The 27,849-nt window shown below is 41.7% G+C and overlaps 1 protein-coding gene across 3 annotated transcripts in view; it reads left to right on the top strand.

The window, feature by feature from the left end:
• CACNB4 (calcium voltage-gated channel auxiliary subunit beta 4) overlaps positions 1-27,849 on the top strand; it is a 154,790-nt gene that overhangs the window by 90,301 nt on the left and 36,640 nt on the right. For all 3 annotated transcript variants that reach the window (XR_014213409.1, XM_082198473.1, XM_082198474.1), the window contains 2 exons: positions 23,557-23,676; positions 25,889-26,011. Coding sequence is in view for 2 of the 3 variants with exons in the window: in XM_082198473.1 (XP_082054599.1) it covers positions 23,557-23,676; positions 25,889-26,011 (243 nt within the window). In the remaining variant the exon portion in view is untranslated. The remainder of the gene's footprint in view (positions 1-23,556; positions 23,677-25,888; positions 26,012-27,849) is intronic.

The following is a 27,849-nucleotide window of genomic DNA, read 5'->3' as shown; positions in this document are numbered from 1 at the left end:
CCAAAAACATATCCTTATCCCCCCCCATTTTTCCTCTCCCCACCCCCACAAAACCCACCCCCACCCCACCCCCCGACTTCCCTCAGTTCCAGTCTTTGGTTTCTCCAATAATGCTATTTTCTACATGTTACAGAGTTGTATAGATCCTCCAACTGTTTAGCTAATTATTATCAGTAAAAGATTGTGGATGTTTATTCAAAACCTGCCAAGGAGTCCAGTTCACTTTGTTGCGTCTTCAAATACCTTGTTGAAGGTTCCCATTCATCCTTAAAGTCACAGTTATCCTTGCCCCGTAGCTTATGTGTCAATTTTGCCAGTTCTGCATAATCCATCAATTTTTCTTGCCATGATGCTTTAGTTGGGATTTCTTCAGTCTTCCATCCTTGTGCTACCAGAACTCTCGCGGCCGTTGTCGCATACATGAAGATGTTTTTCAACTTTTTTGGCAGGTCTTTCCCTACAAGAGGATGTGCATTTTAGAAATGGTGCTGACCATCACACTGCAGTGGTCCCTAAAGTTATGGATGTTTGTGTATCCCTTTATAGCTGATGTGTGGTTCCCACATCACCCTTCATTCATACGGTATAACTATACAAGAACCTCATAATGGAAATCCATGCAGTATGAATAGCTCCCTAGCCAGGGATTCCTAGCATCCACCCAGCGCTTGATGAATAATTGGATTTTGGTTTACAGGTTTTATCTGTAGCGAAACCACCCCAAGAGGCCTTCTTGCTTTAGGTCAATCCACTGTTTTTCATAGTGTGTGAAAGCACTTTTGAGCACAGTGCATGCACCGTCTTTGGCGAGGCAGAAGACTCTGCTCCTTTTAGAGGAACTGGACATGTGAGGAAAATCATTCCTTGAATTTTGAAATCACTTAGCTAAATAAATGATGCAAGGTCACTAAACTCTTGCAGCTTCTCACATAACATATGGAATTGCTTCTCCATATACTTAATCATTGTGGTTGATGGTTTATTAAGTTTTACAGTGTTTCCTGTCTCACATCAATATATTTTGCTGTTGTTTTAATCCATCAAATAAGAGTTCGAGTGTCCTTAAAGTGCACCTTTCAACCTCTCCTTAGAAACGGCTTTCAAAAACACCCAAAATAATTATTTCTGTGAAGCTGACTGCCTCAAGCTATTTTAACAAGCAATGTTTTAAATTGGTTTTGGCATTTCCGGTATCTGTAGTGGTAAATTAAAAAATGGCATTAACTGGTACATTTGATTTGCAAAAATGGTTCTTGATGATGGATGGGTGCATCAGTCTCCTCCTGGTGTGTGTCAATGTCACATGCTTTCATATCCTAACCTGTTTTTTTCATTGATCTGGTTCTTTCCCCCCTTTTATTCATACAAAAATAGTATTTCTCACAAAATACGCATTTTAAAAATATTATCTCAGAACGCATTTCCAAATGTATTTTATCCTAAAGTACATAGTTTCACCACAATCATTTTTGAGCTGAGAACTGCACCACAAAATTCCAAGAAGTGCAAAAACCAAAAGATTCTAAATGGTGCAGATTAGGTTAGTGTCGAAATTAGGGAAGAACAAATTCCTCAAGCACCCCTAGTCTATCTTCAGTTGATATTCACAAGTGACACATTACAAAATAGAATGGTTTTGTGCAGCAGGAACCTTTCTACGCTGGGCTGCAAGTGCTCTCAGTGTTGGCATTGTTTGTGCAGAATCCCATATATGTGCATACATGGAAGCCAGCAGTGATACATGCAGTTAGCAACCTGTGTAAGGCACTCGGGTACTCTTTACAAAATGCCCTCATCACTTTGCTTCACTGCATTCTAAACTTGGTTTTCAACACTCACAGTTGTGCAGATGCAAATATTCCAGCTCTCGTCTTCATGAAGTCTTCATTAAATGATTTGCCTCTCTGATTTTATTTGTTAAAATTGCAGTAACCTCTCCATTCCCCATGCAAGAGATAATTGTTTGCATTGAAATCCCTAGGCTGCCAATTTATCTGTTACCACTTAGTGATATATATTAATTTAAGTTAATTATAATTATCATTATAATTATCGTGGAAGTTAGGATGTTTGATTACACTTTTAATTGAAACCTATTGGAGAGAGGCTTTATTTTTATTCCTCAGCAGTTCTGGAATAAATTCATATAGCTTCAAATGACTTACAGTTAAGGTGTACAAGTGAAGAAAGATGCCCAGTTAATTGAGAACTGGAATCGAGGTGATGTTTCTAGAGGCAGTTTGAATTTGCTGCACATTTCTGTGAACTTTTGGGTGAATGAGTGATAAAAGTAGAAAAACAACAACCTGTATTTGCAGGTGTGGTTGGTCTTGAACTTGTAGATCTGCCCATTTTTCCTTTTAACCATGTTCATTTTATGCCTCCACTTCCCACTTCCTCTTTAAAAATATGACTATGTACAGAGTTTCATTTCTCACCACTGAGAAACTTCAACCTGCCCTGGCAAACATAGTTTTAAGGAGCTGATTTAAACTTAGATTTAAGGCCTCCGATACTGACTTGAGCTCCACCTCAAGCACCTTATTGTAGAAATTATGTATGGCTCCCTCACACCTCCACTCTAAGAACATAGTCCAAAAGCACGTGGATTAGAAACAACAGAGTTTTGTGGCAAATTACAGACTTGTTGTGGCATAAGCTAGAGCCTATTACTCCAACAGATGCTGGTGCATGCTGCTGAAATAGGGTGAACTTCACTTTTCTCCAACTCCTGCTGCCACTCCAGAAAGAAAAGAAAAAAACCCCCATGATGTGGCTTGTTCTCCGCTTCTAAACTTTGTGGCTTGTTTCTCTTCAAAAAGAAAAATCATGATTGGAAGCCAAGGTTTGTTCTTGGCAGGGGCAGTGTGTCCCGTTTTGCCACTTGAGGCAAAATGAGAAGTGCTGTGCCGCCCCCGCCGAAGCAGCCCTTGCTTAGGTTGCACGGCGGTGGCGCGAAGCAGCGGCAATGCTGCCAACTTCTGGCAAGATCTCACGAGATTTCAGTGAAATCTTTCTGGACGTCAGCACCAACGCAGGCATCACTTATCCCGTGGCAGTTTGGGCAGCTGCTTCAGCCTGCCTCATGGGTGTACTGGCCCTGGTTCTTGGCTTACCGCTCAGGGTAAGTTTTGAGGAAAACAAACCACACGACTCAGATCAGATATAATAACAATCCGCACTGTGGGTTGTTTTCTCCTCAGTGCAGCAGAGGAGTGGAGCACCCACAATTTCAGCAGTATGCACTAGCATACTGTTATGTACTGAAGTTCTCACCCTGGGCCAGCAGGGGGATACTGTAGATAGTTCAGGTCCACATATGCAAATAAGGGAGCGAAAGTGATGTTCAGTGATTGGATAGTTACAGAAAGTTGTTACAGTTACGTTGTACTGGAGCTCTATATAAGCAGGCTGACTGAACCCTTCAGTTCAGTTCAGTTCTGGCCTGTGAATAAACAAAAGCTGTTTGAAGAATACTGTGTCACGATATGTTCACCCACAATTTAACACATACTGCTCATTCACATTAAATCAAAACTTATTTTAACTGTGGTTTAATGTGGTATGTGAACCAGGCCATTGTGTTTTGTTGCCAGAAATCAAGCCATTGCTAGTCAGCCAAGTTGGGTTTCGATCTTCAGGCAAACCACACTTCGGCTAAATAAACCATGGTTAGTCTTTTATGCAAATCAAACTATTATACCTGGGGCGTGTAGCAACCTTATATTGAGCTGCTTGAAAAATAATCACCCTCAATTAAATTTTGGTTCCTTTTCAATTAATTCATTTCATCATCTAAATTTGCTTCTAATTTGTTTGATTATGAATGAAGCAGTGTTGGGTTTAGGTTTAATTACATACATTTTTGTGTAGCAAAAGGGGAGCAAATTATGATATGTTCAAATATTCCAATGGTCGTGTTACAGTTGCCTTGTAAACATAATTTTTAAATTGGTTGAATCTTCGAGTGAAAATTGAATCCAGTATATTCATAAAATTCCACAGCTACTTATACAGTATTTGATCTGCATCCTGATACTGATTCTCTCTCGCACACAGACATTCAAACCCACCCACCATCCTAATTCCTAGGGACAAAAGTGCTCTTTTTGAAAGAAGGTAGATTATAGCTCATTAATAAAGCTCAATCATTCTGAAACAATCTTTTGAAAATACTTCTTTTCCTCTGTTGAATTTTTTTAGGCTCTTTGTCCTTACAGTTACATTCTCAGGGTAGTTCTTGCTATTTATTTTCAACTGACAGGGCTTGAGTGAAGCTTCAGTACAGTATGTAGCAGGGCTATTGTGTGTTTGCTTCTTACTGGTTTTAATTGGTTGCATTTCCCCTTCCACAGTTATCAGGTCCTCCCAGATCTAAAAAACATTCCTGCATAACTGGCACTATTGAACAAGCATCTGTGTTCCATCTTTTTTCTCTTTGCCATTTCTTTTTCCATCAAATAATCACCACCCTCTCTCTGTAAACTCTCTCTTGCAAACTGTGGCTCCACAAGGGGGAAATCATTTTTGTTTTAAAGTTGATGGCTAGCATAAGCCCACCCCAAACATTTCAAATGCATAGTGATCTAGTACCTATTATCCTGAAGTCCGTAATGTATCAACAAGTTCAGGAGCTTCTGAGGGTAAAAGTCTGGGAAGTATGGATGTTACTGTTTTGGACTTGTACCCATTTTTGTGCATTCACTTAGTTTTTAATATTTATCTTCCAACCCTACAATTCTCTGTTTCTGTGATTATATATACTGCCTTCCATACGAACGTAGAACACAATCTGATCGTGAACATTTAAAACCAATAAAAACACATTGCAATGCAGCTTATAAATTCAGTAACCAGGACAGTTTTCAAGCCCACATATCAGTAATACCCAAAGTCCTGGGTGTACAATTGTGTTTTCAGGAAATACTGAAAACCCAACCACCTTAGTGCACATCTCATTTCCAAGGGCAGAGGATCCCATAAAACAGGTGCCACGACTGAGAAGGTCCTCCTCCTAGTTGCCACTAGATGCATTTCTGAATGCTGAGGCACGACCAAGAGGGCCTTCTTCTGTGATCTTAGTAGCTGGTCTGGTCTATTATGGGTGCAGGTGTTTCTTCAGGTAACCACGTCCCAAGTTGGGGTGTGTGTATATGTATGTACTTCTCTAGGCCCCTGGGCTCAGGAATTCAGATCCCTAAAGGCAAGAACAGCATCGTGCTTTTCAAGCTAACTAAAGTACTTTTTTCTGTCACTGTGCTTTTTTCTGGGGGTATGCAGGGGTACACATGCCCCTAAACATTTTGTGACTCTCTGTACTTTTGTCCATTTACTATATGGTCCATTTACCAGTTTGAACTATAAAATGGTGATTTTCTTGAGTCAAAATGAGATTACCTCTAAACATATTTTTTTTAAGAAAAAAAGCACTGATCACACTCAGCTTGCTCTCCCCAAGTTGCTGAGCATGTTTTACACTGCGGTCCTAACATTTATATATCCTAGGGCCCAGGCAGTAGCACTAAGCATGTGATAAAAGCCATGCAGGCGTTTTGACTGAACCACTGAGGCAAAAACACACGCTGTCCAAAATTGGCAGGCTACCCCCAAGTCTTTCTTGCTGTTTTCTAACATTCTCCAAACCTCAGCACAAATTAGATCTCCCCCCCTCGCTTTCTCTCTTGAGCCTTCTGACGCATTTAAATGGCTAGAAGGAGATGTTGCAAGAGTTTTAACCCCCCCCCCAAAAAAACAACAAAACAAAATGCAGAACAAAGGAGTGGGAGAGACTCCTGCTGTTTCTTCTCTTCTCCAAATGGCAACACAAGTGACTCTGCCTCTCCTGTGACCTCCCAGGAAAGTACAGAGGACTTTGTAGAGAGGTTGTGTTTTCCCTCACTTGTGCTGAGGTCCTTGCCTACTGCCTGCTGTTGTTCTGTACAAGTGAATGAAATATTTGCCTGCTGCCCCCCCCCCTCTTCTCTACACAGCAGAGGTCTTTTGGGGGAGGGTGGTGAGGACAAGCAGAAGATGCCAATATGTGTGGAACACTCTTCCTGTAATAATAACAATAACAATAACAACAATATTTTATTATTTTAGTTAATTTGTATACTGTATATCTCAGGGTGGTTTACAACATAAAATTACAATAAAAAAATAAAAACAAAGACAACCCAATAACCCCCCATTTCACAACACATTTTTAAAGGGCATTAGATGTCAATCAGCCAAAGGCCTGGTTAAAGAGGAATGTTTTCGCCTGGCGCCTTGTAAGATATACAAGACGTTTAGACATTCCAAAAGCATAAGTAGACAACATTTGACTTGATCCTGTCCATTGCGGCTACGGCGTCAGAGCATCATAAGCCGTAACTGAGCCCTATTTTCCCAAAGTTACTATGAAGACATAACCTGAGTGAAGGAATATGTCTGTAGCTGCTTTTTTGGCTACTGCACTTTGGTGAGGACTTCAGCAAGACCCTGTGATAGATGGGCGACCGCAATACAGACCAAAATAAAAAATCACACTCAAGTCATTGCTGCCTAAATATAACCCTTCACTGCTGAAAGCAACAGTCCTCTGTGTAACAAACAGGACTTGGCTGCCCACCAGGTTCCTTTAGTAAAGGATTACAAAGTGTGTGCTATTCAAACCATTCCTACTGTGAAAGTGGGCGGCCTGCTTCAGAGCTGCAATATCTATTCATGTTCCAAGATTCTAGGTACTGTTTGTATTCCTGCTTCAAAATGGCATGGGGAAGACTGGGATAATATTTTGCTAATGATTGGATAGTTCTTCAAGCCACTCAGTTTATTTGAACACATTTGGAGACTGTTGTTAAATTAGAGGTATGCCAAGCTGTTAAGAAGCTCTCGTCATGTTCTAAGCTAGCTTGGGGCGGGGCTTAGAGGAAGAAGCAGCTGCCAAGTGATGTTCAGAGTTCATTTCAAAGCTTCGACAAAGCATCAGCACGTTCCTTACAATCTGTTGGGGCAGGTGAACATTAGGAAGGCTCACTTCAGGCAACACACTAAACCGCGATTTGAGCTAGCTGTAGTTTAGAACCCAGTCTATGGTTTTAACCTCCTATTTACAATGGCAAACCATTGTTTAGAGCTGCTTCTGTTTTCTGAGGTTTTCTGTCCTCTTAGGTAGTTTTGTTGATTATAATTCTAGCATTCCTGACCCATTTCCTAACATTCTTTTCACACTGCAGTACCTGTTGCGTCATGAAACTTTTTTTAAAAAACCCAATATACACCATGTTGTGCTAAATTTCATTCACATGGTGTGTGACAGAACAGCAGATGCCCACAGACATGTGGTGGGCATCCTTTCTACACCCTCATTCTTCCATTCCCCCATGATTCACCCATGAAAACGTCAGGAAAGGACTATATGCTGGAGCAGTTCCCCAATTTCATCGCATCATGTGAGCCATGAAGGTGGCAGGAAATTGCAGCACAAAACTCATGTGATTTTCCAAGTTAGGAGGCCTGAAAACAGATGTTTTCCGGAAGGAAATACCATGGAAATGAATGCTAAACTTCTACTATATTCTGCTAGACTTCCAGAATATGAGTCTTAGGATCTCCATTAAGTCTGTGGAAAAAAACATCTCCTGAGTGATTAGCATACTCTCATATGCATACAACTTACATGCTTTCCCGTCATGTGAAAGATCAGATAAAATGAAGAAATTAACAGGTATGGAAACATTAGGAAGATGGAGTAAACTGCCATGTGAATGCAGTAGTCTGCTACAAATGATATCTGGCCTCTTGGTCTCCATATGCCTATGCAGTATTCTGCTGCCACACTTATTCACCTCTCTCACTACCGGTACTTGGATCAAATGAGGATCCTACTTGATTCCTTGCATGGGCTTCCTGTGTACGCCCAGAGTAAAACAGGCAGGATATAAATGTTAAAACCTAATGCAAGGGCTGTACTTTGCCAGGAAACTCAGAAGTCTTTGGATCTGAGTGTTGTCTTCTGTAGCAAACTTACTTGGCTGTTAATTTAGTTTAGCTTTTCAATTAAGGTTTAGATCAATTAGCTTCCCTCACTCTGTGTGTGTATCTATTGATTATTCTAGAACAGCCAATGGGATGCAGCTGTAGTGGAAGAAAAGTACTTGTACATAACAGTGTTAGCTTTGCTGTGCTGCAGCCTCACATTCAAGGGCTACTTATCAGGACTCTGATCTGTCTGGAAATCCCACTAAGTTGCCTGGAAGCTTTAAAATTCTCTATCATAATACCACGAGGTAGAAGCTTGGGTCCTTGTGCTGTAAATAGATCCCAGGTGTTTTGGGTTCTGGGGCTTATTCATGGAGTGTCTAAGCTCAAAATAAATCATGGCATTGAAAAAAAAACCCATAGGCCCATAGGATGTCTACTTCAGGTTGTAATAAACGTGCAATAACAGTCCCAAAATTTGCATGCTCTGTCCACACCCAAGACATCACACTGGCATTGACTGTGAAAGTTTGTGAACGACACCGGTTTTATATTGTCTGAATACGTACTTGCAAGAGGCAACTTCATATGGAAACTTAAGAAACTGGCATCCTGTTTACAGATACCACAAAAATTAACTTCTTAACAAAATGTTATGGAAGAGGTTAGATTACTCCGAGAATCTTGCAAGTTCTGGAAAATCCCTAAGCTTCCATTAAAAGTCAGGGTTGCTATAAAACAGGTCCTAGCTGAAATACTTTCTTTCAATCAGTTTTTGAGCTGAAGGTTATAGACAGCCCTCAGATACCCAGCATCACAACAGCCTTGTAGATGTCTATAGAAAGTACATCTGCCTTAATAATCTATATTGTGCAAATACGGAGAGCCAAGGCAGGTTGAAGCTAGCTCACTTGTAAGTAAATTTCATTTGAAATCTGTTGCAATCCACTTCTAAGCAATGCGATTGGGGATTCCAGTGCCAACCTGTGAATGCCAAAGAACTGCCTGATATTTTTAAGTTGCTTTGCTTCTTTAAAGCGTGGTGTTAACTTTCTTTTCCAACTCTCCTGGGATACTGCTTGCATCAGATTTTCATGATGACAGATCGTAATTCATTAGCTAATAAAAACAGCACCTGTTAACCTAAATGATGGTCTTGCTTTGCTGCCTGAGCTCTTCCAGGAATCTTGCATTATATGAGGACCATGCCTTTCTTCCTAGCATTTTGGCTGGGACTGAAGACAATAGTTTTGTTTCACACTTATTTTTTCTTTTCTTTTTCTTTTAAAGAGAGATGGCAAATGTGCCTTTATATCGAAGAGGGGCATACCTCAGGTGTGCATACATAAGGGTACATGATCCTGGTATTTCCATGTAAATCAGAGTGCGGGAACTTTCTAGACTGAGGGTCATATTTCATCTTGGGCAGCTTTCCAGGGGAGGCACATTTCAGTGGTGCATAAGTGGGTGTGGCCAAACACATGCCACACCCCAACCAGGCAGACAAGACCAGTGAGGGGTGTGGCCTAAGAGGACATGGCCTGTGCAAAGTCCTGAGGGATGGAGGAAGAGCCCAGGAAGACTGGGCCTGAGGTTTACTTTTCAGTTTGTAGCTTGGGTGGGTTTGGTGTTTTTTTTTGGAAAATGGAATAACAAAAGGCAAGATCAGCCTAACGGCTAATTCCTATATTTTCAATTATACTGCATAAGATGGGATTTGAACTCTGCTGAGCCCCACACTTTTAAACACATGTGGTAAGCTGATCCTTTTGTCTGTTAACCCACACACGTGGGTCTGTAGGGGGATAAAATATAGTTAATTATATTCCCTCACCTGCTTAATAAAACCCACCAGAAAGGATAGTGTAATAATTAAAGCCAGTATTATAACAGGTAGCAGTTGTGATTTTTTTCATGATATTTTTAGCAATTTATTTTTGAAGATGTTAAGAAAGAGTGTCTAAATGAACAGCTCTTCAAACAAGAAGATGCAGCTACAACTAAAGCCAGGGGGGATGGGATGGGACGATGAAAAGAAATCCTTGAATAACTGCCCTATTTTCTAATAATTAGTATTCACAAAAGGAAAACATGCTCTGTCACCTAGTAATTTTCAAATTGCTGAGACACCTAATGAACTGCCTTAATAAGATTACCAAACGTATAGAAAGGAACTAATTAGCAAGCATTTAATTTTGAATTTGCAGTGCAATACAAAACGGTTATGCAGCTGGCTTTGTGCACAAGACCTGTCCGTGTGTGACAGAATATTTAGGTTGTTCAGTTAGAGAACCAAACTTTGTAGAGAAGCCAGTCTGGCTTTGAGGGGTCTGCTGTGACATTTCTGGAAGGGAGAAAACATTCACATGTGTACACACTAATCGTAAGTATTAAAATGATTAGTGTGTGCGCATGTGAATCCTGCTGGTTGTTTTCCCCTATTCTTTCTTTAACTGGCTGCAATGTTTTTTTATGTCTCTAGAGCATTGTGTGTATCAGTAACTGAAAATACTAGCTCCTGGCATTTGAAGTGTACAGTGGTACTTCGGTTTAAGAACAGTCTGGTTTAAGAACAATTTGGTTTACAAACTTTGCAAAACCGGAAATAGTGTCCTGGTTTGAGAACTTTAAGAAGGGAATCCAAACGGTGGAAGGACACCGGCGGTGGGAGGCCTCGTTATGGAAAGCGCACATCGGTTTAAGAATGGTTTTGGTTTAAGAACGGACTTCTGTAACGGATTAAGTTCGTAAACCGAGGTACCATTGTATTTGCCCCCATCCCCAGCTTCAGTAAGTTTTCCCATTTATCTGAATGCTATGCCTGCAGGATTGTGCTGTCTTAGAACTAAGACAGAAGTGGCTGTTGTTGCTCCTGAAAGTAATTTGTAGACAACTTCAGACTGGTGGTGGCTGGACTCCTCACCTCTTCCCAGTAACATCACTTCTGTCCTAAGTTTGGCCGGGCATCTACAGGCATTCTTGGATGACACGGATGATCTAGACCAGTGGTTCCCAGTTAGCTAATTACTGAGGACCCCCTATTTTTCAAAAGCCAAGCCATGGACCCCCTAATTTTGAAATTTTTGATAACTCTATGGTAGTTACCTTCAAACAATTTTTTTTGAACAAAATGTGGGGTAGTACCTAATAAGTAAAGGATTTTAGGTATACTAAAAAAACCAGACTAGGGCTGAGTGATATCTGGTTTTCAACATTGTGATATATCAGCAACTAGACATCGTGATAGTCCTATATATCACTATGTCTGAAAATTGAGATCAGGTGTTGGGATGAGGGAAGGAGCAGTCACGTAGATCTGGTGGGTGGGTTGGGTGGAGATCAGACGTGGGCATGTGGGAAGGGGGGAGGTTAGAAAGCGGAATCACCTCCACCACTTGGTTTGAGTGGGATGGGATGGGGATGGAGGGTGCATCCAGCTGCCATCAGCAGGACAGCCAGCAGTGGCAGCCAAATCTTTTATTGGGGGGGGGCAGGAACTGAAGGGGCCTCAGCCCGTTGGCTCCTATGGTGCTATATGAAATAAATAAGTAGAATAATTTTCCCAGCAGAGTTTGTTCACACCTTAGGTCACCACATGGCACTTGTCGGCAGGTATGTGCCCACTTCCCTGGTGCTTTTATGCCCCACCCACCCAAAAAATAAGGTTTAGAAGATGCCAGGTACCATCTAGTGTAGCCAGTGGGGAATGCAATGTCTTGTAGCAACAGGGGAGAAGTGATTATGGGCAGGTAAGAGTTGACTATTCCATCCCCAGCTGTGAGTTCCCCCCATGCATGTACGCATGTTTTGATGTGTGCCTGGTTGCCCACAACGCTTTCTCTGGTTTGCAAATGTGGCCATGGACAAAGAAAGGTTGGCAACGTCTGGTGCATACAATCAGCCATATCAGAGGATCCAATTGCCTGCCAAAGCAAGAGGCGAGACAGCTGCCTGTTCCCCCCTAAGCCGCTCTGCGCTTGCTTTCCTTTAGCTGCCTACTGGCAAGAATCAAACCCATTCATTGGTCAATTGTAGGCAATTAGCATAACAGGCACAAATCACTTTATACTTGGCGCCTTGGAGGCTAAGCATACCTGCAAAGAGGCTGTGACTGACAAGAGACTGATCCCATAATAAATGCAAAAGGCCTTTGACTTTGACTGAAAGGCAATAAGAAATGGCTTTAGGCTTTTAGGTTTTCGCAGCATTTGGCTCCAAATTGTTAGTGCTCCGTCTGGTTTAATTTTGACAGAAAATGGCCTGGAAAGTAGTTTCTTTTAATGGGGAAAATGCAAAGTTCTTTCTAAATATATCTGTTTAATTATGTATATATCTTTTTCCAGAAATTTAGCGACTCGTTAAAGTGCCATTCTGTCTGAAGAGTGGCTCTATAAAGATGGCATCATGTGGCCCCATGTTTATTGTTTCTCCGCGATTTCCCTATTAAATGCAGTCAATTTTAAAGACATTTCTTGTAACAGAGAAACTCAACTTGAAATCCAGAAGTCAACATTATGTTCCCTGCTATTTGTGCATTCCGCAGTAATGGACACTGGAACTGAACAAACTGCTTACTGTATCTGAGACAGAGCAAAAACCCGTGCATAGTCTCTTGTTGCAAAACAGCAGCCCTGAACTTTGAATTACAGGCGTCACTGAACAAAAATAATTTAGTCTCAAAATCAAATGCATATAGTCAGGCAATAGTCCAAAGACTGAGATTTAATTTTTTTAAAAGCAACTGTAAGTTCTTTTGTGCTCTGTGGGACTTCCTTCCAGGTAAGTGTACATAGGTTTGTAGCCAGAGACTTCTGTTCTATGCACACTTACCTGGAAGGGTCAAAGGGTTGTCCTTGTTGCAGTGTGTTTTTTAATGTTCTGAAGACACTAGGGATGTAAAATTTTTGGAAAAAAATTATGCCCCTTATGGATTTTCGAGAAGGATGTGGGAGGTTTTTTTGTGGGGTGGTGGTGAGGATATGCAATTTAAAAAAATACATTTCACAGACTGAAAGCTACTTTGTGAACATTAAACATATTATGTATACCTTGATTTTCCACCGTTAGGGCACCTCTGAAAGATAAGAAAATGATATTAGCCCACTTGTAGATAAGAAGTGGAAGGGAACATTCCATGGGACAGAGCAATAGGCAGCTTTGTGGAACAGTCTATTTCCTTAAAGTTACATGAATCCTAGCAGTTTGGTCAGCTTATTTGGCTGAGCAATGGCACTGTTTGATTGATAGGAATCTCAATGACCTTTTGGAGCACGACTGCTCTCTGAAATAAAACCTTACATTTGTGCACCACGTCTCTGCTGCGACGTCGCCAGTGTCAATAGTATTTACTATTTAGTGATATTGTAGCATTAGTGATATTGACGCAGGTGGCGCTGTGGTCTAAACTACTGAGCCTAGGGCTTGCCAATCAGAAGGTTGGCGGTTCAAATCCCTGTGATGGGGTGAGCTTCGATTGCTCAGTCCCTGCTCCTGCCAACCTAGCAGTTCAAAAGCACCTCAAAGTGCAAGTAGATAAATAGGTACCACTCCGCCGGGAAGGTAAACGGCATTTCTGTGCGCTGCTCTGGTTCGCCAGAAGCGGTTTAGTCATGCTAGCCGCATGACCCAGAAGCTGTACGCCGGCTCCCTCGGCCAATAAAGTGAGATGAGCGCCACAACCCCAGAGTCGTCCGCAACTGGACCTAACAGTCAGGGGTCCATTTACCTTTACCTTTAGCATTATAGAAGGCATCATTTCTGATGAAAGCTTACATTGGTACCTTTAGGAGACAGGATAGAGAGGGGAAATTTTCCAGCACATTTAGCACAGGTCATCTTAGGTACTGCCTTATCGAAGTTGCTATTTTTGAAGTCCTTTCATGTTGCTCATAGAAATAAAGTTCAGATGGCTGAAACAGCAAAGGTGAAAGAATAAGTGCTTTGAAGCAGTGCTGGCCCAGAAGAGAATGCTGTTATCTGAAACGGCTGTAACATGGTCTGTGTAATCGTAACCATGTGACGGTGAAAAGACTGAGAGATAACAAGGATAGCAGTGTGTGCATGTACTTGAACAGCACAGCTTGACTGTGTTTGGTGATATTTTCCAGTGTGAAGCGAAGGAACTGCAGAAACGGCTATAACTGGAATAAAAAGGTAATGCTGAATATTACCTTCATGTTTTTCGATGGCCTCTTAACAGTGGACTGGAAAGTACCAAGAGAGATGCTGAATGCCTCCAAGCCATGGGGTGAGAGAATGGCTCTTTCCTTCCTGAGTCCCATGGTTGTTCCCCTTAGACGGGCAGGCACTCAGAGGTGACAAGAGGCACCTAAGTGTGACTCAGCACAGCATGAGGTGAGGGAGTGACTCTGTTTCCAGAGGACTGAAAGATGGGAAGGATAAGAGCAGGATAGCTGGTATCTCCTGAGCATTGCCCAGCCTAGCTTCTGCACGTGTCATACAGTGGTACCTTGGGTTAAGTACTTAATTCGTTCTGGAGGTTCGTACTTAACCTGAAACTGTTCTTAACCTGAAGCATCACTTTAGCTAATAGGGCCTCCTGCTGCTGCCGCGCCGCCGGAGCACGATTTCTGTTCTCATCCTGAAGCAAAGTTCTTAACCTGAAGCACTATTTCTGGGTTAGTGGAGTGTGTAACCTGAAGCGTATGTAACTTGAAGCGTATGTAACCCGAGGTACCACTGTATATGACTGCTGGGGAGAGCTGGGGAGCCTGGCGACTGCAAATATTGGGCTGACTAGCCAAGGCCGGTGAGCATCTGTGAATACAGCTTGTATGGCTGTAGATGATAAGTGTCAGTCCAATACATTTTAATTCCAAATGTCTCACCACCCAGCCAGACCCCACACTCTTAAGCCTTATTCAGACATCGGTCTTCCTACACGATGCTGCCTAAGTCAGATGGTTTTGCCCTTTTGAAGGGCAGGGCCCGCCGTGATAATGGAGTCCCCGTGGATTCTTAAAAGACAGTCTTTCCTTCCTCAGCCCCTTTCCTTGATAGCAATTTAACATTCTCATCTTGTCTGCTGACAGCTGGAGGAATTATCCAGATGTACATGAAATGAATGCATTTAAGTGCCCGATTTTAATCACGAATGAACACATTTCAATAGGAAGATTCCACCCCACTCCCCCAGCAATGATTTTCCACCCGTCGGAAGTTCCTATGGAATAAATCCACTCGGGTAGTTGACACCGAATGCTAATAATAGACACATTTCTTTCTATAGTTGTGTACTATTCTAAAAATCAGCTTTTTAAACTCTTGTGTTAATGTGAATGTTGGCTGTTGGCTGTTTTAGTAGGCTCATCAGCTCTTTTCATGCTTCGTCTAGAAATGTCTATGAAACCACTTTTAGACTCACCAAAGAAAAGTGATTTTGGATACTCTTTGGTGTCTTTTATGACTAGTAACCACTGAAACATCTGTGCTGGCACTGGGCCTGTTGTTGCTGGGGCTAGAACCAGTGGTCGGCTAGTGAGCACCAAGCAGATCTCTAATGTAAGAGGTGGGCGATCATATAGGAAATCCACTAAGAAAACTTTGGTTTCAGAAGAGAAATAATGTATAAGGACTAAGATATACAAGGGCTTGTTGCACTGAGAGGACTATTTGTTTGAGGCTTACTTCAGGAACCCAATGTACCTTCATTCAGGTAATAACTCAGTAAGGGTGAACTCACCAGATGAAGTTTCCACATGAAAATCTGATGGGAAGGAAAGACCCCAGCTAGGAGAGGTCATAGAAATTATTTGAAAACATGGTGCAAGTCAACAGAGAAAGAAAACACTTAAGCAAGAAAACATTCCCAGTATTGTACCAATGGAGTTGCTATTGGGACACAATTCCACCATCTTGCTTTTTTTATTGCGGTCTTGAATGCCCCAAAGTCAACTCAGATGGCTTCAGACTCTCCAGTGGAGGTAGTTGTAAGGTACACTTGCCCCTCCCGATATTGCAGTGCTATTCATCCAGCCCAGGGGGTTGGACTCGATGGCCCTTGTGGTCTCTTCCAACTCTATGATTCTATTATTCTATTATGTCAGGGGTGCTCTGATGGTGTTTCCTGCTTGGCAGGGGGTTGGACTCGATGGCCCTTGTGGTCTCTTCCAACTCTATGATTCTATGATTCTATGATTCAATGCAGGCTCAACTAACGTTTTAGTTGTCCATATAGAAATGTTAATCTTCATAATAGCATCCAGCTCTGCCTCAAAATGCATTGAAGTTTGTTTTTGTTCCACAACTGAATCAGAGAGGCCTCCTTCCAGCAACTCCTGCAGCCAAGCTGATGCCAGATACATTTCTCTACTTTCCTTTGGACCACATCAGCAAGGTCGAGAGTGGGGCCTTGTTTGGGCAGCCTAGAACCTCAGTACACACTGGCCAGGCTTGTGCCCTGGGGAGGTCACTTTGGTGCTGCTAACACAATGGTTTGACTTCACCCCCGGAGGCACACTCCACTGTCTCTCGAGACACACGGATGCCAACAAAGCTCCACTTTTGGATCTGTAGCATCTCTCCTACAAGAAAGCAGACTTATTATCAGGGTTCAAATGATAACATACCCTTTGTGGACATTGAAAGTTGGGGAAGAAGGAAAGCTTGCAGCTGAGGGACAGTATAGGCGGTAAAACCTTGGTGCCAATCCTCCAATCTACACATGTTTGTTAGAATATATGATGAAAGCCATTGGCACCGTCTTGAAGGGGCTGATGTTATCACTGGATATCGAGGGGACTCAGCCCCCTCCTTAAAAACTTCTGGGGAGGGGAAGTGCCTCTGCCCCCAAGAGCTGGCGCCCTTGAAGAGAGCCTTCATCACAGTGTTCTCAACTGCATGGAGAAGGTTCTGCATTGTGTATAGCTGCATGCATGAAAAGGCTCTGTTCTGATGTTTTAATTAATGTGTGTAAGCTAGGAGTGGAGTTTGCTGGCACAGTGTTGCTTCCCTCCCAATGGAAAGCATTTTAATCCACAGGAGATTCTGCAAAAGGTTGCACAATTTTATGTTCACAGAAATAGGCTTGCCCGCTCTAATATCTGATTATTACTCTGCAGCAGTCCACGCAAAAAGGTTTTGAATTTATAGGTAAAGATGACAACAACCATTTCTATATTTGCTTTCTTTTTTGCACTGAACCAACCAACCTTCCTTCCTTCGTCCCTTCCTACCTACCTCTACTCCATACCCCCATCTTGGTTTGCATCAGAATTTTCTGTATCTACCTAATAACTGGATTTGGACAAAAAACTGGTAGATTTTGTAAATGAGACAGCAGTTGCATCAAGTTTGGAATTAAACTGTCATCACAGAAAGCATTTGGAGTAAGTTGATTGCTCTTGTGTTTGCACTTTGAGCCGGATTGGAAGAAAGGAAGGGATGCTGTTTTGCTGTCACTAACACTGTTTGCAAATTCATGACGATGGCAGCAAGTCATTCCGCTTAGGTGGTCATTCGTGATGAACATTTATGAAAAAAGGGAAGGCCAAGTTGCAAATATATATGGGGAAGGGGAGTTGCTTAGTTTGATGCCTCAAGTTTGAATCTTCCTAAAATGCATACTTCATGGAGTTCCAACCAGTTAAATTTGGAAGAATAAGCAAGATTGCACAAAAATGTGGAAATCAAAACTATTGCATTTCAGGTTGATTGAGGTAGAAGTCTTTGATTTCCACCCATCCCAGGGGTCTGTAATGTAGCTGACATAGTATTCTTGATTAGTATCTGACACAGCATCTCAGAAATGCTGTGCTTCTTGAGACTACACCAAGTAGCTGATTTTTGCAAAAAGACGACGTTGCCTTTTCACAGCAATGTGAAACATTTTGTTGTGTGATTTTGTCTAGTTAACTTATTAGGAAGAGACGTGAAACATTCTAACTTTTTGAAGTTTCTCCCCTTTTTGGTGGGGAGAGGAGGTAAGAATTCCAAAAGCAGAAATTCTGAGAAAAAACAACGAACAAACAAATTAAAACAAGTGCATTATTAGCACAGGATATAGCTGGTATTAAGGATGGAGCTGCTATACTGTCTCAGGTATTCAAATATAACTATGAGCCAGATTCAACTAGCTGGTCCAATTAATAGAAACCTGTGCAAGAACTTCCACGGGTGTAATGGGGCTTCCCCCATCCCCCCCTGAAACTTTGCTCTTTGTAGGGTGGATTGGATGAACCCCCAGAACAGTGTGTAGAGGGAGGAAAGGGGAGATGGTTCCACTGGGCAAGCACAAATGCTTGAACAGATTAAATGTGTGTTACAGCACAATGTTGAATTCCTCCCTTAGTCCATCGGGAATGTAGGAAAAACATCTCCCCCCCCCCCCCCCAGTTTATGGAGGTACTTCCTTGCCCTTACATATCGTTGACACAGTGTTCTTCTGCACATTCTGTTTAAGAAGTTGCCACTCTTTCAAACGTGTTCTCCGCAGATGGTGAGATTAAACACAGCAAGAGAAAGCCAGATTGTCTGTTTGGAGAGTTGGCGATATTATGGGAAGAGGTGTGAAATGTCTGTTTGACAAAATGAACACTCGCAGCAGCAATGGACTGGGAGAAATGGGTGCCTCCAGAAGGGTCCCAGATTTTTATTTTTATTCTTTTGCATCTTGAATCTGATCAGGCTTAAGACTCCCAATAATTATATGCATTAATTTGCTACTGAGTGTCAGGTGGCAAAGCTTTAGAAAAACAGAGTATGTTGTGCAGTAAGTGTCACAGAGGGAGCTGCTGGACCTTAATGTATAAATCCTACCTTTGAGTTAATGTTGGCATGGCAGAGTATTGTGGCTTTTCAAAGGTGGAACTCTTTCATCGTTGTTGTTGTTGTTGTTGTTGTTGTTGTTGTTGTTGTTATTATTATTATTATTATTATTATTATTATTATTCCAAGCCTCATACTGGCAAGTTATCTCAGAAAGCAGTTGCTTTCACTACTTGGACTGATTATTATTTTTAAAGCCTCGGATTTACCTTTCAGCAGCTTGCAGACTTTATTACACACTGTGATTGGGGAGGCCTGCCTGTTCTTGGAAAGAGAAGAAATATTCAAAGTGCCTTTAGCAATTTTGCGAGAATAAGGACACAGAACAAGATAATGCTGCTCTGTTGTCTAGTAAGTTCTCTTGCTCCAAGTAAAAGACTGAACCAGAGAGACACAATTACTTGACCTATAACTAGGCACACAGCTCTATTCCTTTCTCTGGTGACTTAGAATCTCTGCATTAGGCATTAGGCATGGGGCAGAGGGTGGGGGTAGAATCCAGAGGCCACGGTTGACTTGGGAAATCTTCCAATATTCTCCTAATGCAGTATTGTATAAATAGTGTAGCAGTAGCCAAGAAGAAAGCCACTGTTCCTGCACAATATATATATAGTATGTGTTTATTATGCCCTTTGATTTATTGTCCGCAGGCCATAATTTTTCTTTTGGCTGCTGTTGAGTGTAGGTAGCCTGTAAAATAGTAGCAGTAATCTCTGGCATTTTTATAGGCCTCTACATCTTCAAAGTGCTTTATGGACATTAATTAATCAGCTGTTATCTTTGGAACCCATTCGGTCCCTATATTCACAGTTCCAGAGCTCTGTTACATATACATAAATGTCTATTCTGTATTTGGAAGCCTAATTATTTTACAGCATGATGCTTTTTTATTATTCTTACTTCTTCAGACAATGAGTATGATATACTTATTAGAGAGAGAGAGAGAAGGAATTGGCTTTTAAAAAACCATATGTTTATTTTGAGGGTATGCACAGTGACATCTTGTTCAATCAAACATTACCTTATGGCAACAAGCAGTGTATACTTACTGGATGTGTATTGTGTTACGTGCTCCTCCTGTGTCTGAGGCCCAGTTCAAACCTTACAGCTCCACTTGCTGAAAACTGCTTTGATGTGGCTACATTCCATAGGGGAACCACAAGGCTTGAAGATGGCTCACTATATGGATGGATGCTCCTCCAGACCATTGCGGGTGTATTCTGCAACAATTGGGCATTAGTAATGGATTTATTCTGCTGCAGTTTGTTCTGCGATGCTTCCCCAATGCTACCACATTATTGCTGTCCAGATGGGCTATAGCGCAGCAAAAGTAGCACAAAAATAAACCAGAACATATGTAATGTAAAAAGTTACTGGATTTCATCAGGATGTTATGGTATATGCACTGATAGAAAGTGAAGCAGTGTGACCACTCTAAAACCTTTTACAGCACAAATAGCATTCATAGTGGGAGTACTTGTGAGCATGCCAATACGATCAAGATCACAAACCATCATAGATTTCCAATAATTTTTTAAAAAGGATGCCTGGATAGGCCCAAAGAGTATCCACACTAGCATTTGTAGCTATCGGTGCTGTTGTGAACATTGTCCATACAATCAGGGCTATTAAAGTTGTGAGCCTTTTTCAAACATAATGGAGTGTTGAAGCATAAAGTTCCATGGTTATGATTGCTCTGTTCTCTTTAAAATACACGTGAATGCAACCTATTGCATGTGCAAAATAGGAGGTCTTTCGGCTTTTTGGGGGGTCACAGGATCATTGCCCACAGACAGCAAGTTCCAGAGAAAACTGGGTGTAGGTATTTGCTTTTTTTTCATTCTATGGGGCAAGCTAACAATTCTGCAAATTTTCAGAGGGGTTGTCATGTTCATCTGCAACAGCAAAAATGACGAAGAGTCCTGTGACACTGTAAAGACTATCAAATTCATTATGGCATAATCTTGTGTGGATTAGGGTCAGCTTCATCAAATGTATGAATTGTTATATGTGCAGATAGGTGTGAAACACACAAAGGAGTCTGTGTAAATTTCACTAAAACTTAAACATATACAAAAAAAGCCCCTTAGCCATTCACAACAGTTGTAATTGAGGATAAAATAAGCACCCTATCATCGCTGAGTTAATTAATACCCATTGTAGGATATAGAAACTGCAATCCCAGTTTATGTAAAGGTGACAGAACTAAACTTATTTTATGTGTGGTTTCATGATGGATTCTTTGAAGTTGATGTAACATCTTCTCTGATCTGAGTAATTATTTAAATCTGTTTGTGCTACAACCTCCTAATGTACCTTTTTAAATCTGACTGAATGGCCCTGTGATCCTAGGATGAATGGCGGTATGGAAATTTAATTATATATATATATATTTAAAGGATCATTCTTAGCAGAGGACTTTCTGCATCCTAGCAGTCCTGAGTCCATGGGACTGCATAAGCTACTGAACTATTCCACGCTCCCTGCTAAAAACGTTTTGCTTTGGAAACTGGCATTGATGTGTCCCATTCTTAACCCATCACAACAATCAGTTCAGTGTAACAAGGCAGTTAAGAAAAGATGAACTAAAATGTGGGGTGATGTAGTGTTGGCCATGCCATGCTCTGGAGTTGCTGCCATATGCCATTTTGGCTACCAGTGCAAGGGACAAGCAAATAAGAGTCCATGATTTCTGCATTCCTACCTAGAGGGGCCCATAAAGTTACTTGGAAGTTATTTTTACACCCCCTGCTTGAATAGGCTTCAAGGGGTGATTTGGCTGCAGGACGTTCTGTTTGCTGCTGCTGACTCATTTTTTTAATATATATATATATATATTCTCCTTTTGCACAGCTTCAGGGATGCCAGTTAGTCAGCGTCATGCTTTTAAAAAAGGATTCTGATTGCTTCGCTGTGAAATAAACATATAACACTGCTTATCACAGCAGTGAGAAGAGTGGTTTTAAATGGACTTCTTTAAAATGAACTCTGTTGACTCATTATCTTCTTTTTTTAGAATGTGTATTTTCCACTTCGTTCTTTTCTGTCATGTTCGATTTGAAATTTGCTGTAAAAATGCAATGCCTCTTTGGAATTGGCGGTTTCTGGGTAACAGGATTGTAACTCTTGATGTACAGCAGCACCTGCAATAATAATAATAATAATAATAATAATAATAATAATAATAATAGGTTGTTGTTTAGTCTTTTAGTCGTGCCCGACTCTTCGTAACCCCATGGACCAGAGCACGCCAGGCACTTCTGTCTTCCACTTCCTCCCGCAGTTTGGTCAAACTCATGCTGGTAGCTTCGAGAACACTGTCCAACCATCTCGTCCTCTGTCGTCCCCTTCTCCTTGTGCCCTCCATCTTTCCCAACATCAGGGTCTTTTCCAGGGAGTCTTCTCTTCTCATGAGGTGGCCAAAGTATTGGAGCCTCAGCTTCACGATCTGCCCTTCCACTGAGCACTCAGGGCTGATTTCCTTAAGAATGGAGAGGTTTGATCTTCTTGCAGTCCATGGGACTCTCAAGAGTCTCCTCCAGCACCATAACTCAAGAGCATCTATTCTTCGGCGATCAGCCTTATTTATGGTCCAGCTCTCACTTCCATACATCACTACTGGGATAATAATAGGTAGGTAGGTAGAAATAATGCTACCATTCTATATGTGTAAGGAATTTGCTGTATACATTGCAAGTAAAAAAACTAAGCAAGGTGAAAGGAACCCATTGTGGCTATGGATCAAAATATTCTGAGTATTTATACCTCATCCTTCAAATACAATAAATATTTTAAAGACTTGCAATAAAGCATTAACAACATCATAAAAACATAAGACATTCGACACGTAAGCTCGAGAAGCATCATATTTTAGGGCTTCAGCAATTACATTTTAAAGAACTGATGGGAAGCAATGGTGTGAGGATACTAGTCATGCTATTTGCATCATACTTAAAATGGACTAATTCTGACAGATGGTTTTCACGTCTGAACCAGAAGTGAAAGCTTCCAAACTTCTAGTGGCTATGCTAGAGGAAGAAGGAGGATCATGCAAGCTGAAGGTGTTGCCTAGGTTCTTTCCTGTTGGGGTAAACCATGGTTTAGTGTGACCTGCTGTTACAAATGGTGGAGGGTTTTTGTTGTTGTTTTTGGTTAGTGTGGGTTGCAAAATTGTTTGCAACTTGACTAAACATTTTGGTGCCACAAGTGAAGAAAGGGAAATTTCTGAGTCCCCTTACTGTCTGACTGCAGTGCTTAAACACACTTCCCAGGATATAAGCCACAGGATGTAAGAGCTAACATGCACTGCGTGTGAAATTCAAATACACAAATAATACAATTTACTCAGAGAAGTGAATTTTATTGGTCCCTGCTATGCTCTGATTAAATTTGACACTACATTTTCAAGAGAAGGGTGATTTCCATTCTAAACTACCTAACAAGGTTTCACTCTTGTAATAAGTTGCTGTGATGTGTGCAGTGCTACTTGATTTATGATGCTTATATGAAAATCACAAAAAAACCAAAGACCCACCATTTCTTAAACATATATTTTTTGTGTTTGAATTTGTTGCCTGAAAAGAGAAAGAAAATAACAGTTTAAAAAAAGCCACTCTGTTGCAATAAAAATCTGCAAAGTTTTTTGTTTTGTTTTTTTGTTTTGGTCAAAATGGTAAATAAAACATAAAGCACAAATGTGTTTAAAAATAAATCTATGACCTTGGGTGATTCCCCCCCCCCTTGCATATTTGGCATCTTTCGGAACTCCATCCATCATTTTTGTTAATAGCGTCCTTTTCTTTTTAGGGATCAGCAGATTCGTACACAAGCAGACCATCAGATTCTGATGTATCTCTCGAAGAGGACAGGGAAGCAATCCGTCAGGAAAGAGAACAGCAGGCGGCTATTCAGCTTGAAAGAGCAAAGGTGTTTCTCTTTCTTTCCTTAACTTCTTTTCCCCCTTTCCCAACCCCTCTCATAAAAAGGATATGCCAGCAGGTGCGGAGGAAGGGAGGTGCGGTGGGAGCAGGCTGCTCTGGGTGTCACCACTGGGGGGGGTGTGACAAAATGGCGGATGGCACTCACTGCGGGGTCTACAGTGCGCCCGAGCCATGCGTCTCTCCTGGGAGAGACGCAGTGGCTTGGGCGTGCACAGGCTCTGTGCCGCCCGCTGCCTCTCCCCCCCAGCTGTAGGGCAGCTGAGTGGGAGGAGGCAGGCAGACTCCCCGCGGTCGCCCCGCGGTGCACCCTAAGGGCTGCTCACCCTGCCCCCACGGGCAGCTCACCCCACCCCCTATGGACGGTTCTGCCCCTATGGATGGTTTGCCCTGCCCCTGGGTGCGTCATCCCAGGCGCCCGAGCAGCTTCCTCCTCTGCCGGATGCCCGCTGGATGGGGGAGCCAACTGCAGGGTGAACAAATAATGCTAATTGTTTAATGTTACAAGGGCAAGCTGCAGTGAGCCTCTGACTCATTTGCTCCTTCACCCCTTATTTGGCACAACCGTGACGAGATCAGAAATTCCCATGTCCGTTTTAGATTGGCCATAGTTTACCATTACATCCCAGTCCTAAACTATAGTTGATCTTAACTATGATTCAACAAACCATAGTTAAAACTAATTGCAGTTGGTTCTGGTTTGTGCAGTTAAAGGGGATTAAAGGACTCTTTCTCCATAGCACAACAAATTCGCTTAGAAGAAGAAGCTGGGGGGGGGGTGAATGCAGTGAAAAGTGTGGGGTGAATGAATGACTTAATGGAAAGGCGAATAAACACCCCTGCAAGCAAATCAGGGTGAATGCAGGTAGAATGTTTATTGTAGTATAACCTTGCTGCAACCAAATTAAGACGAATGCTGAACAAAGACAGGATATAATTTAACTACCACTTCAGCTTTGTGCATGCAGATCAGGATGAATGCTCAATTAGCAGGTCTTCTGGGGGGGCTCTAAAGCAGCCATGGAAGATTCCAAACTTCTCTTCACAGTCATGCAGGGTGGGAAATGCTATTTTTGTACCAGCCCACTGTGAACATGTAACTGGTAATAGCCCCCTATTCCTGGTATTTACCCCCTTTGGAACTACATTAATGTGCAAATTACTCAAATATATTTTTGCAGTTTTCTTGCAGTTTTGCAGCTATAGGGTCTATTTTAAATTAACTGCAACCAGACGGAGGGCTACACCGCATAGCATAAAAATGAAGAATAGGCGAGGAGGCAAGAAGAGCTTTTTGTTTTTGACAAGCTGTTTTTCTAATTCAAATTTCAAACATCTGTGCTCTTCCCCTGAGGAGGATCACAGATGCCAAAATATGTTAAGGCATGTGAAAACCGGTTTGTCAAAAGATACTTCTTGCACCTATAGGCTTTGCCTCCCCCCACTTTTATGTATTTGAAATTAAACTAAAAAAAGAGCATCATCCTGATCCAGTATGCTGTTGCCTTGGCAGCCCTAGAGACGGAAAACTTAATTTCTGAGTGATTTAATATCTAGTTAAAAGCTAGTTTGTTTAGGGATGAAAGCAAATACAGCAAACCTAGGAGGGGAATCACCAGATTCTAAAATAGTTTCAGTTTATATGGGGGCAAATTAACTCATTGTACATTCCAGACAGTTTCCTGTTCCTTGGTCTGTTAGGCTGGGATGCCATGCAATTAAAGCAACTGAATTCTGGACCAAGAAAAATAAATGGCCATTCAGGTGCCAGATATTATTAGATTACCTAGAAGAAGAGTTGAAAGTAGGGAAGGAGCAGGAGCCTTCAAAACTATCTAATAGCTACTAAACCAGCCATGTGCTAGCTTGCCAGTTTCTTTTTGAAATGCAAGTAATCTCGTGCAACAGGAAGCAAGCTCAGTTTTTCGTTGTTTGGGTAAAACATGGTCTCATACGGTACAATACTCACACTACAAATTCAGCCTCAGTGTGAGGATTTTTGGCTGTCTGTGTATGTCTCAAACCAGCATTGGTTGGAGAACACTTTGGAACTTTGTTATCTGAGCTTTTGCCTCTGCTTTACAGAACATGAGTCTCCTGGTACTCAGGGAAGTCCCCTTTCCCTTGTTCCATCGGCTTTGCATGACTGGTCACGTTCTCATTCCTGCCCCTGTCTTACAGAACTGTGTTTCTCTTCCTAGTCAAAGCCTGTAGCGTTTGCCGTTAAGACTAATGTGAGCTACTGTGGAGCACTGGATGAAGATGTTCCTGTGCCAAGTACTGCCATCTCTTTTGATGCTAAGGATTTTCTACACATTAAAGAGGTAACTACACAGTGTAATTACTCTTCTTATCTGCCAGTAGCTTGAGCCTGAACAGTTAGCTTTGAGCCATGCAAGATACAAAACTGATGCTGAAAAGCAGCCAGCATCGCGCAGAGCATATAGTTGATTAGACAGTGTGACACCCAGGATAATTCACCCTGATCAAAATTATAAACAGCACCAAGGGTGCCTGTTGGGACAACTTGAATTTTAGACCAGTGAACCAACACCGAGACCCAGGGAGGCTTATGTTAATTCATGCTTGTTTAAAAGCAAAGGTGTGTTTAGCAAACCTTAAATAGGAGTTAAAGAAATATACTGTGGGACTTTCTCACTTTTTGGCAGCTATCGGGCCACAAAGGTTAATGAATGAATTAGGCTTTGGTGTCATGTCCTTCTGGGTGTCTAAGTGATACCAGGCAATTTCCTTCTGAGGTGGTGGGTTGTCTGCTTCTTGCGATCTGCATGCTAGTGAGTTATCAAGCTGACTATCAGCTGTGCTATGCCCCATACACAATATTGCTCAGCCAATGTATTTCATGAACACACAAACATACACACAGACATACGCGTGTATATATGCTTCCATTTTAATTATCACTCATACAGTGTAGCATTTGCTATAACAGTGCTAGAATATTTGTGTCATAGAAGACCCATCTCTCCTGCTACTGGGGGACAGCTCAAGACTTTCTTTAATAGGAATTCTGACTCCATCTCTTCCTACAGCTTCCCAGCGATTTCCCAATTTTTATATATACTTGTATTCCAAGGTACAAATTTATATCACTTATATCCAGGGCAGAGAACCTGTGCCCCTCCAGTTGTTTGACACCAACAACTTCCATCAGCCTAAACCAACATCAGCAGTGAGAAGAGAGGATGAGAATTGTAGTCCAACAGTGTATGGAGGGGCATAAGTTCCCCATTCCTAGACTTAAAGCATGATCCTATGTGTGTTTATGTGGAATTTCCTACAGCAAATCTCTGCCTTAACTACCTATTTTCAACTCCCCACTCTTGGAATGAAGGAGGTCATGTGTGATGCATGCATCATCCAATGAAGGCACAAGAGGGGCAAAATACTTGGTGGGAGCATAGAGACGGTAAAGTCTACTTTGGCAGGGGGACAAACTTTGTTCCACAAGTTAGGTTTCTGAAAGACAGATATTGGTATGTTTCACATCAACATACCCATCTTATGTCCTCTTTGAAATGTGTCTTGTTTTGATGGAGTTAACTTTCACGTTAGCGTGCTTAGTGTTATTTATGGATGGTAAGGCTTATCAGTGGCTAGTAGTTGTGATGGTTGTGTCCAATTCTTCCTATGAAATGTGGTATGCTTCTGAATATCCCTTGCTGAAGGACATGAGTAGGGAGAGTGCCATTGTGCTATCATTGTTCTTGTGGGCTTCCAGTGGGCACATGCTGGCTCCTGTGAGAATCAAAGACTGGATTAGATAGGCTTTTGGTCTGATCCAGCAATGCTCTTCTTATTTCAACCCTGTGTGAATTTTCAGTTTACGAGTCCGCTATAATTATATGGGGAAAGTGCCTTTTCTTATTGGGAATGGGATGTGAGTAGGGGAGAAGTTACCTGTCAGGGACAAGTTTCCTGCACAATTATGCACCCTTCCCCATGCTGCCTATGACACCATTAAGGACAGCTGTAACTCTTCATTAAATGACTAGTCTCATCTTAAAGGTGTTCAGCTCAGTGCTCTACAGTAGAGACTTTATCTGCATGATTGTTTTTAATAGGATATAAGTTCTTTTAGAGCTGGACATGACATTGAGCTGGAAATTATTTTATGTGTTCGAGCAATATTCACCCATAT

Source organism: Podarcis vaucheri, assembly GCF_965113315.1.
Source record: "Podarcis vaucheri genome assembly, chromosome: 1".
In the NCBI taxonomy this organism is placed as follows: Eukaryota; Metazoa; Chordata; class Lepidosauria; order Squamata; family Lacertidae; genus Podarcis; species Podarcis vaucheri.
The sequence above is the reverse complement of the archived record's forward strand: the minus strand, read 5'-3'. Positions and strand labels throughout refer to the sequence as shown.